General features: G+C 39.4%; 1 protein-coding gene across 2 annotated transcripts in view; it reads left to right on the top strand.

Annotated features, from left to right (window-relative positions):
• Positions 1-12,373, top strand: part of Dchs2 (dachsous cadherin-related 2) — a 213,542-nt gene that overhangs the window by 174,518 nt on the left and 26,651 nt on the right. For both annotated transcript variants that reach the window (XM_016003822.3, XM_042279201.2), the window contains exon 14: positions 11,579-11,692. In XM_016003822.3, the coding sequence (XP_015859308.1) occupies positions 11,579-11,692 (114 nt within the window). The remainder of the gene's footprint in view (positions 1-11,578; positions 11,693-12,373) is intronic.

Below are 12,373 nucleotides of genomic sequence, written 5' to 3' on the forward strand. Positions count from 1 at the left end.
ATATATATATATATATATATATATATATATATATATATATGAAATATATACATATATACACACACACACATATATATATATTTCCTATAACTCTTTGTACAACACAGAAGCAGCTTCTAAAGTGATGTTTCCAGGAGGCCCTGAGCTTGTTCAAATGTTAAGGATAAACCAGTTGGTTACTCACGATGGTTAAATCCACTGAGTGATGAAGCAGGCTTCCAGAAGCCAGCTTTCTCAGGGCTTCTGTTTCCCCCTAAAACTGTGGATATCCTGATGAGGATGAATCAGCAACTGTTGTCCTCAGGGTGGGGTATTCAGAACTTCATGCATTTCTATGAATTGCCCTGGGGTGGAAAATTGACATTATGAATTATTTTGATACCCTGTCTAAATGTTAAGTACTCAGACTTTGGAAAACTTGAAACAATGTTGAAACATGATGACACATGGAGGCAATGTGACTAGTAAAATATATTTAATATTGTAAAATAAGTCGTGTACTTAGATCTTGAGATTTTGGAGGAGAAAACGGTCTTGCAGCACTTTGGCAGGGGATCCAGTAAGCTGCTGTTCTCCATCAGCTGGGCAGTGTGGAAATGTGACATGCATTATTGAAGTGGGGCGGGTGAGCCTGTCATGGCTCCACGGCTCATGATGAGCGAGTTCTCTTTCCATAAAGTGGAAGCAGTAATGACTTCCTCGCAAGGATGCTGCAAGGATTAGATTAAGCTGTAGGAGGGTACCAGTCATCACTTCAGTTGTTATTGTGGCTATTTTCCTTCTGTCTTAAAGCTCGACATGAAGTTTATAAAATTAGCAGGGTTTAAAAGTTCTAACTAGAGCAAGGAGCTATTACATAATGGTTGTATAATCATTGTGAAGTGTTTGCAGTTTTTAAAGGCCTGCCATCTGGATCATTTTCTGTACAAACTAGATAAGAATTGTACTTTCTAAGGAAATGAATTACCTCATAAACATAAGAGTAGGCAGCTCCATGTCACTGGGGCCTTGGGAATGTTTATGACAATAAAGGGGAAGAAAGAAATATTTTCTGTCATTCCATTTCATTACTTAGGACCAGGCTTGCATTTGAGATGAATTTCATAGTAATGAGGGCTGCCTAGGTAGCCATTTTCAATATAGTTTTTTTTTTTTTGCCTTATCTATGATTTAAGATAACTTTGAAGGAGACAGAAGAAAAGTCTCAGGCAAGGTTAAAATCCTCAAAAGGCATATACCTCAAGACAGTTTTCATCTCTGTGAATTCATCTTAGGCTCCATCTGGGTTTTAGCCACAGGAACTCTAGATCTTATTTACCTTAATTTATTATTATTTTATTCAGTAAAAATCATTTTTATTTATTCTTTGAAAATTTCATACATGTATAAAGTGTATCCTGGTCATATACGTCTCTCAGTTCTCTGCCCATCCCCCACCCCCAGGATCCTGTCAACTTCATGTCCTCTTTTTAAATTTTAATTTCTATTACTATCATTATTACTTTTAACCCACTGAGTCCAATTAATGCTGCCCATATATGCAGGTGTATGAGGTTATCTACTGGGGCATGGCCAGACCGTCCAGAGATAAGTGACTCCCCACCTTCAGCAGCCATTAACTGCCAATAGCACGTAGGTTAGGGGTGGGGCCTCAGTAGCCCCTCCCTCATCCACACTGGGATTTTTTTTTTTTATTTTATGAGTATGAGTGTTTTGCCTGCATGTGTATATAGTACCACATGTATACAGTGTGTGCTCATGGAGGCCAGAAGAGAGTGCCAGATCTCTGGAACTGGAGTTACAGATAGTTTTAAGGTGCCATATAAGTGTCGGCATTCAAACGTTGGTCTTACACAACAAGGGCTCTCAATCACAGAGCCATTTTCTCCAGCCCCATGTGGTGGGATTTTTAACTGGCTTGATCATTCGAAGGTAGCCTCATCGAGTGGGACTTCTCAAACTGTGTGAAAGAGACTTACCCATACATCATGGTGCCAGTTTTTAAGTATGAAGAAAATTGCTGTTTGGATAGCAATAGCCATGTTGAAATTACTAGTTTTTTTTCTTTCTTTCTAGGAATAAAGATACAGGCAGCCAAACTGTAATCAGGGAGTTATGTGTTAATCTTCACCAATTAAGAACAGGATGCAAGTCAAGTGTTGAGTGCCATTGGACTGTGAGGCCCTTTCCTAGAGCAGAATTACCAGCTGTGCCAAGCTGGATTTAGTGAGGCTGTCTTGGTTTCTGTGCCTTCATGGATCACCAGCTTCTGTTCTTTGTGTTTAAAAGCTCCTCACCTCACTTATTGACCCCTCAGTCAGAGTTTCTGCCCAGCAGCCATTAGGTTGTTTTGTTGTTGTTGTTGACTCTTAAAAGCTGGTTTTTGTCTAACTCTACTCCAAAGCATCACACTTTTAAAAAAAGATAAGAAATGGGGCTATAGTTTGAAAAATAGTAATATGTCTTCAATATTGGTTTTGTGGATAAGACCCCTGCCTGATCTATAAGCAGAAGCCATGTATTGTGAAAAGCATCAGGGTGGATACAGCAGAAATACCAAGAAAACATACTCTGTCTTTTACAGAGGAAACATGTGGTCCCAAGTATAATTAAAAGATTCCTAAGGAAGTCTGCTGTGTGGAAAGAAGGGACACATCCTTTCTATCTTCTGGAGCATGAAGGAGTGGCAGAGAGGCACTCCCAGCTGCCACTTTAGTTGAGGCTATAATCCAGGAGGGAGCAATCTTTTGAAGGAAGAGCTAAAAGCAGAGGCCACTTTGGAACTTTGGAGGAGCCACTGCCTTGTACAGTGGACCTTTGTAAACACAGGTCAAAGGGCAATGGTAGATAGGCAATATGTTTAGGCAATGAGAAGGGTTGATCTCCGTGTCAAAGTATTTGAAATGGACAATAGCAGCATAACCTACTTAAAAACAGAGGTTTATTTGGGCTCATGGTTACAGAGGTTTCATTCCATGCTCATTTAGCCCCATTACTTTGGGCCCATGGGGAGGCAAATATCATGGTTGGGATTGTGTGGTGGAGCAAAGTTGATCACTTCCTGGTGATTGAGAGGGGATGAGGAGAGAGAGGATGGGAAAGGAGGAACAGAAAGAGCAGGGAAGGGGAGGGGTGGGAAGAGATGAGGGGTCACAAACAAAATGTAGCTGTCCAAAGGAATATTGACAATGATCTATTTTATACAATGAGGTCCCACCTCTTACAATTTCCACTAAGCCACCCCCAGAAGTAGTCAAAACTAACTCATGGTCTAAGGCTTCCAAACTCCTCACTCCCCAAACCTGCTGCATTAGAGACTGAACTTTTAACAATATGAGGTTTCTGGGACATTCAAAACCAGACTGTGACAGCAGTGGTGCCCATAAGAAACACTAGAGCAGTCACTACAACATAAAACAACCATTTTATAGTAAATAACTGACAGCTGTGTAGCTGTTAAATTATGAGATTGTCACTCTGCCCCATACACTTTAACACTGAAGGACACTCTTTCCTGTTCTTGACAATGTCCTTCACTGTTCTATTACCCTCTACATCATGTGTTCTATTTTGAGTACCCTATACTCAATTTTCTAAAGGTTTTTGAATATCCATTTCCTTTGTTCCTCTAAAAGATGGTTTGATGTATTTTGAAGTGTCCAAAGTATCTCTATTGCCATTAGTTTTAAGTTTAAGACATGACATGAAAGTATAGCAAGAATTAACTGGGGATGCTTCCAACTGTAGATAACAAAACCATAGGGATGTTTCTACTTGGTAAATCTTAAAAAAACACTTTTTAAATTGTTGAACCATTTAACCATTACTTCTGAGAAAGCAAAAGGACATATCCTCAAACAAAAATAAAACTGCGGAATAGTGTGGGAAGAGAGCTGGTGCCAGGCAGGGTAAATGATATATGCAAAGGTTTGGGGACTCAAGAGAGTATGAATTTATGGTCATATGAGGCATCTTACGTGTTGGAGGCCCTTATGCCTCCTTAGGAATTACCTATCTGGAGGAGAAATTCACTGGCAGCCACTAAATTATCCCAGTGAATTTTGTAGATAGCTTCCTTTGGAGGCTGCTCTTGGGTGGTCTTAGGAAGAGATTCTTAGAAGAACACTACAGTGCTCCACACCATCAGTAAACAACCAGAGCCTGAGTAAAGCCATAGAGTGAGAAAAGCTAGGAGTCTTGGACTCCACCAATATTTCATAGTCAGCCTCAGTGGGACTTGGTGATTTTTAAGATCCAGATTTCTCAACCTGGCTGCACTTAGAGACATCTTTGGAGTCCAAAAAACAATTACTAATACATCTCCCCTCTACCCAGTTCAGTGGGCATCCTTGAAGGTAGACCAATCCAACATTATTAATTGATGGAGGCTCCCATGTGATTCCAGGGGCATATCCAGGGGTCAGAGGAGAGAGGTGAGAAGAAAATGTAAAGCAGCACCACGATTTTGTCTAACTTCTGCTCCCAAACAGCAGGCGACTGCTCACCAACCTGCCCTTTGCCTGTTTCTCAAATGCCATCATCTCCTTTCAGTCTATGTGCATGTCCTTCTATTTCAAGAGAGCCTTTGATACACCTTTCGGTCTTTTTTTAAAAATAAAAACATTCAGCTAGTCTGTGTATTATGATTTTGGAACTATATCCATTTATACTTAAGACAATTCCTGGTAGAAAATAGTTACTATGTGTGGTTGGAGTTTTCTCTAGTCCTACTTAGACCCACTGCCACTCAGACCCAAATAAACACACAGGCGCTTATATTATTTAAACTGTTTGGCCTAATGGCTCAGGCTTCTTACTATATAGTTCTCATATCTTAAATTAACCCATATTTATTAATCTATAAGTTGTCACGTGGCTTGTGGCTTACTGGTACTTTACATCTTGCTTCCTCTGTGTTTGTCTGGCGACTCCTGACTCAGCCTTCCTGTTCCCAGAATTCTCTTCCCTGCCTGTCCCGCTTATACTTCCTGCCTGGCTACTGGAATCAGCACTTTATTTATCAATCAATCATCCACAGCACAAGGCCAATTTGGAGAGAGTACAAGTAGTGGCTGTTTTCAGATACACATATCCCCCCACACAAAATAAGGCACACACAAACAAAAGAATAAAATAAAGAATTTATGTAATTATTCTAATGCAATTCGATCAATACATCCAAAGAAAACACATAGACAACCCAATAAAATCAGTAAGGTCTGCATAAAGAAAATTAGATTATCTATAAAGAGTTATTAATAAAAATAATCAAACAGAAACTTTAGAGTTTAAGAATACTACAACTGAACTGAAAATTCACAAGGGAAATTCAATAACAGATTTAATAAAGCTGAAAATTGGTGGACTTGGAGATGAGCTATTAGGCAATCAATAGGAACAAAACGATAAAGAGATTACAAAAAAACTAAAAAAGAACTTATGGGATACCATCAAGGGAAACATTGTATTTATTATGAAAGCCTTGCAAGAAGAGAGAAAGAAGACAAAATGCAGAGGACTCCTTCAAAAAAATAATGGTCAAGAACTTTCCAACTCTAAAGAAGGAAATAGAAAAACTACTGTGAGAAGCTCACAAGACAGATCCAGGGTGAACCCAAAGGGCTTCATGGAAAAGTCATTAAAATCAAACTCTCAAATACTAAAGCAAGAAACTCTAAGGAGTCCTAGGAAACAAGTGATGTGTCCTCAAGGGGCTTCTCAGACCAATGAGGCTTCTCCACAGAGGCAGCAGAGGTCAGAAGGAAGACAAAGAACACACTCAAGATGTTGAAAGTAAGAAATTGAAATTCCCATAAAAGATACTGGGACTGACTGACAAAGTTCTTCTTTATAAACGAATCATGTGAAATGCCTGTTTCAAATCATTTTTTTTTTGTTTTGTTTTTTGAAACAGGGTTTCTTATGTAACAGCCCGAGCTGTCTTGTAATTAACTCTTTAGAACAGTCTGGCGTCGAATTCACAGAGATTGACCTATATCTGCTTCCCAAGTGCTGGGATTAAAGGCATGCACCACCACCACCCCGGCCATCAATAACATATTTAAGAATAATATATATGCTTAGGAATAATGAAAATGTTCATGCACAGGATTATATGTCATTTTCATAGTTGCTTAGTTATTGCCATAATTATTGATCTTTGCACTCATTAAGAATTACATATTTGTGCTTCTAAACTGAGAGCTCAAAGCTGTTATGGGTAGTATTAGGCTTTTTTAATGGGAGTTTTGTAAAGAAGAGAAAAGTAAGACTATTAAAAGTATTGCACTTTTTGTTCAATTATACCTCATAATTGCCTAAGAATGAAAAAGTTTAAGTTATTGTTTACATTTTATTCTCTGTATTTCCTCATTGGAGTCGAAGGTTCATTGATAATTTTCATAGCTTGCTATTTCTACCTTGATGTGCTATGCACAGTGATTTAAGTTTTACCTGTGTGCCCAGAGAGAAAGGCATGTTAAAAATGCGGGAGTGTGCAGGATCTAGGAAGATCAAGGCCCTTTACTTATTTCCTCTTTAATAGGGATGTTTCAGATTTAAACTTTGTCAGAGGAAAAAGATACATAAACATTTTTGGCTCTCTGCTGACTGTAGCAGCTAGTTTGGAGAGTTCTTATTGAATGAAATTTCTCTAGGTTACAATTCCATTTGACATTATAAACATTTAATTTGCAACAAAATAGAATGTTTTGTCTCCACATAAGAAGGGCCATAGTGATAGTTTCCAGTTCTGTACTCATCACTGTTCTTTTACGCACAAGAAATGTCCCCATTTTCTTTTATAATTGGGCTGGAAAATAAAACCCAACCTTACCCAAGCAGAAATAAAGGCCATCGGCAAGGTCTGTGCGTCTTGTCTGCATAGCTATTTGTCTCTGACTGACATCCTTAGGAATATGTGGCCACAGTTGCAATAAAATTTCCTGTACTTAAAAATAAGTTGTGTAAGGAGGAAAGAACTGTGATTGGCACCATGGATGAAGCATACTTCAATGTGTGTGTGTGTGTGTGTGTGTGTGTGTGTGTGTGTGTGTGTGTGTGTGTGTATGCACAACAGCGTGTAGAAAAGGAAGGCATGTGCAGGAGCCATGCACCTCTTGATGTGTGTACAGTAAGCACCAGTTTATGACGCAATTGGAGCATTCTCAACCCTAGCAGTACCCTGATGTTACCACCATTATCCCATTTGTTCCTTTGTTGCTAGATGACTTTGTAAGGGGTTTGGAAAGGACAGTCACTTGGAAATCTAGATGAATGAGTTTTAAACTTTGTCAGGGTTTCTGTTAAGTGTAACAACTCTAATGAGAGTGATTCAGTCTGTCCTGGTGGCATCAGCCTGTGAATCCCAGCCACCAGGGAGTCTGAGGCAAAGGGGTCACAAGGTCTACAGAGCTACAGAGCATTCACAGTCAACCTGGGTAACTTAGTGACACCCCGCCTCAAAATCAATGAGGTCAGGGAGCTGGGGATGCAGCTCAGTGTTCACAGAATGCTTTGCCTTAAATGTGTGAAATCCTGTTCAGTTTCCCAGAACATCCCTCCACATAGCATATACACAAAAGGAGAGGCATATATTCTATCTGGGTTTTACTGGATTTGTGGAGCTGTGCCTCTTATCAAGGAGAGTTCTCACTGAAGTTTTGATCTCACAAATCATCTCATGGTCTTTGGTATTTATAGAAATAGATACAACTTGAGTGTTAAGCATTACGGGATTCTAGGTGGAAATTCTTTTTAGAAAAGAATTGCATTTACTTAATTTTTTAAGGGCTAGGGGAAAGAACACACATGTAAGTGTGTGTGTGTGTGTGTGTGTGTGTGTGTGTGTGTGTGTGTGTGTGTGTGTGTATGTGTGGTGTTTATGGGCACACATGCTGCAGCACATATGTGGAGGTCAGAGGACAACTTTCTGGAGTGGGTTCATTCCTTCCTAATGTGCAAAGGTGCATTCTGGGAGTCAGTTCAGTCTTCAGGCTTGGCAATGAGTGTCTTTCCCTGCACAACCATCTCTCCAGCCCTCCATGAAAACAATTTAAGAGTCTAGGGAAAAAATCAACTTACCCTAATGTATTTATCTTTTTCACTGATATTGTCATCAAAGTGGGTTTCAAGCTGTCTCTCTTATGTCTGTGCTGGTAGACTGATGTGCCCTGTAGGTAGAGACCAGCATTTCTCCAAGTTAGGAAACTGTGGTGCCTCTTCTCTTGCTGTTCCTTTTTGTCTTTCCTCTTTTCATACACTTTAAGCACTTACAAAAAAAATCAAGCTCTGATACATAGAAGAACATGCTTTGTTTTTGAAAAGTACGCCTGACAAGAGATATCCAATACTGTCAATTTTTAAATCTAAGAATTTGAAAACATATTCAGGAGTTAGAGACATATCTCTCGGCGGGTGAAGTGCTCACTGTGTAAGCATGAGAACCTAGCATCCAAGTGGAAAGCTGAGCACCAGTCCGACACCCTGTAATCAGCACTGGGGTGCTGTTGGGAGGACCTTAGGGGCTCGCTGGCTAGCCAGGCTGACTCATCCATGAGTGTTGGGTTCATTGAGAGGCTCTATCTCAAAAAATAAGGCATAGGGTGGTAGAGTAGGACATCCAATACTGGTCACTGACCCCCACTGCACACACATCTCTCCACAAATTTATTATTTTTAATTATATACATATGTGAGGCACAGCATAATGATTTGTAACATGCACATAGTTTGTGACAATTAGGATAGTTAACACTTTCATCTCCTTAAACTTTAAAAATGTTTGATTAACATATACTGATTGTACCTATATCTGAGATGCAGAGATGTGGTGTGATAGCCAATACATGTACACAATAGATACAGGTCAAATCAGGGTAATTAACTTTTATTAGTTTATATATAACTTGTAATATATATTGTATATAATAATTAATATATATTATTGTTAGTTCATATACCTTTAAAGACAAAACTAATAAAGAGTTCTAGAAAGTATATAATACAAATGTATGGAAGAGATTTTCTCTTGCCATGGAACTCAGTTCAATCTATAGGAAGAGACTTTTAAACCACTCATTGAAGAGCAACTGGAACCCTCAACTATTACCAGCAGCAATGGAAAATGGGAAAACAGTTGGAAGTTTCTTAAAAAGACAAAGACCCTTTACATTAAGTATCTTCACCTGAAGAATGAAATTAGAACTCTATACAAACACTGACACATGGGAATTCACAGATTTAGTCACAGTCATCCCAAACTGGAAACAATCTGCGCATAATCCATTAGTAGATGAATGAAAAGCAAATTGTAGTGTGTGTGTGTGTGTGTGTGTGTGTGTGTGTGTGTGTGTATGATATATATACGTGTGTGTGTATATGTATATATGTATGTATATATATATATATATATATATATAATGGAAAACTATGTTGCCATAAAAATGCAATGAATATTTGATACGAAAACAGTATATTTAAATAACTCTCAAAAATTATGCTGAGAAAAAGCAGCCAGGTGTTACATGGTTGGCAAGTATATGAAGCTTTAGAGGCAGAAGTGATCTAGGTTACAGAAATGCAAACTAGTCATTCCCTGCCAAAAGCATCCTGCAAAAGGGATTGAGTGCCAAAGAGTAGACGTACAAGGGCAACTTTCGTAGTGCTAGAAACACAGTAGGTGTTGAATGTGACATTGCTTACACAGATGTGTACTATCTCAACTCAGAGGCCAATACAGTTAAAGTATGTGCATGTAAATTTTATGTTAGTGAAATTGACTAAACAGAAAACACTTTTTTAAAAAGTTGGGCCATTGTAGGAGGTGAGTGGACCAGCAGTCTAGGAAGCAGAAGAGAACAGAGCGATAAAGTGCAGGCTGCTGGAAGTGAAGACATCACAGCTTGTGAATGACATCCTTGTGGTCCTCCAGGGCCCTCCTGGCTGCTGTAATGATTGTCCCAGCCATAGTTGCTACTAAGCCCAGAGAACCCCAAAGCCACTAAGCATCTTCCCTCCCTACATCACCCCTGACTCAGGAACTTTCCTTTCCTCTCACCCCTTCCTGTCATGTATAGCTTTTTCACTTTTTCTTAAAGTTGTATTGAAACACAGCCACGTTCACCTGTTTGTACACTGCCCATGGCTGTTTTCATGACAAACTGTGTAGACTTGAACATTTGCAATACTAACCCACAGCCTTTCACAGAGAAGCTTGCTGACACCTAGCATAAAGCCTACTTGTTTCCACCCTCTTTCCCATCTTTCCTTCTCTGTCTGAACTTAACTCCACAGCTGCCTGGCAGGCCCCCAGTTCAAATCACGCCAGCTACCTTATGGTTGCTATCAGCCCTTTCAGACTATTCTTGCTCATAATTAGTTGGTTCCCATATTTGATTTTATTCCTTCCTCCACCCTGTTCAAATCCTGCTTCTTCCTTAAAGATATTTCCAAGTTGTTCCTGCCCTGTTTTAACAGTTAATGGCAACATTAGTGAACTCCTTGGTTTTTCTCTAGCCAGGTTGCTATACCTGTGACTCATTGAAACTTGGCTTAAGAATCGTTCCCAGTGTTCAAGGGGAAATATCAAAAGACATCTTTAATTTGTCTACTATTTATTTCTCTTTCAATGGTCCAAGATTATTGCCTCTAGCCTAGATGTTCATAGTACCATCTTTTTTTTTTAACTTTTATTGAGTCTTTGTGGATTTCACATCATGCACCCCAATCCCATTCATCTCCCCATACCCCTGCTTCCACCCTGTGCACTTGCAATCTTCTCTTGAAAACAAAATCTAAAAGCAAAACAAAAAAAAGTTAAAAAGCAAAACCAAAACATCTCTTTATGGAAGCTGTAGTGTGGCCCAGTGAGTCACATAGTTTACCTTTTAGTCCATACATCTTTACTTGTAAGTGTTCACTAACAGTGTTATCTTAGTTGGTCTCAGCTCAGTCTTTTTTCTGTTTCCCACACAGTAGTCAAGTGTCTTTTTATAAGCATACCGTAATATTTTCCTCTATTTCTTAATAGCCTTAACTCAACATAAGTACAATCAAATCCTCCCCTCCTGTACACTGGTGTTTTCTGTTGATGTCTGTTCTTCAACTGACTGATCCAACAAACCATGCCTTTTCCCAGCCTCACTGCCGTCCTCCCAGAATCCTTTCCTGCCAGTTCCTTATGTGGCTGCTTATTCTTCACTACACCCACACTTTTAAAAGAAGGGTCGGCTTTCCCCATCAAAAAACAAAACAAAACAAGCAAACCCCATGCTTCCTATCAGTTATAGTTTCTCTTTTCCAGAGTAGTCCACACAATCTGAAACATACTTTGATTAGGTATCGTCTAACTGTTCATTGTCTATCTTCTACCAGTTCATAACCTACTACAAGGCTGGAGGTTTCCTCTATCTTGTCCCTGCATCCCAGTACTCACTATGGGACATGGCTGATGAAGACAGTGACTGTCACAGGAACTGACTAGTGAAGCAAGAGTAGAGTAGGAAGATAATACCCACTGTTGGCTCTCATGCTTTCATGAGATTTTCTAATGGTTGTTTTTTGAACCTTGACTTTACAGGTACTTCTGTTGTGACTGTGAAGGCTTTTGCTCCTGCATCAATTACAGACCCCATTAAATATTCAGTGTTTAGTGGAAATGAAGATGGGGTGTTTTCCCTGGGCTCCAACTCAGGTAATTCCTCTCTGCCATATGATGATTTTATTTTCTGTTTACTCTACTAGTACTGCTGATAAGTAATTCTGAAAAATGTGAAAGATTCAGGGCAGAAGAGGGTACAGAAAGGACACAGGAGCCAAAGAATGGGAAGGGGGTGGTGAAATGTTGCTTTCTAGACATTTATGAGCTCTCAACAGCTGTGGCATCTCCCACAAGACCTGTTCAAGATCAGGCCTGTCAGTAATCCACCATGGACAGAGGAGGGGTTCATGATGCTTTAGCCCCACACAGGGAGCTAGGGGCGGAGGGAGGCAGAGTCATTCCTTAGTGGTGTAGCCACCACTCGGTTGTCTCTGCTCCAGTCCATAGCCCCCACCTATGCCCATGTAATTAAAAACTAAGTGAGTCACAAAATTAATAACAGTAGGAGGGAGGTTTGTTAGGAATAAGGGGTTCAGCAGGGATGAAGGGAGTAGGAGAGGGTAATAGAGGATGAATGTGATCTGATTTTATGTATACATATAAACATACATACACACATACATATGTATATGAAATTGTGAAAGGATAAATTAAAAACTTAAAAGTTTGAAATTGTTAGAGCTAAATAACCTTAAGGTAAATACGAATTGTCTTATGGCAGCCCATGAGAAATTATGGGAAACCCAAAACTGTGTATTTCCAAATTAGACCCTG

Source organism: Peromyscus maniculatus, chromosome 6, assembly GCF_049852395.1.
Source record: "Peromyscus maniculatus bairdii isolate BWxNUB_F1_BW_parent chromosome 6, HU_Pman_BW_mat_3.1, whole genome shotgun sequence".
NCBI classification, from domain to species: domain Eukaryota; kingdom Metazoa; phylum Chordata; class Mammalia; order Rodentia; family Cricetidae; genus Peromyscus; species Peromyscus maniculatus.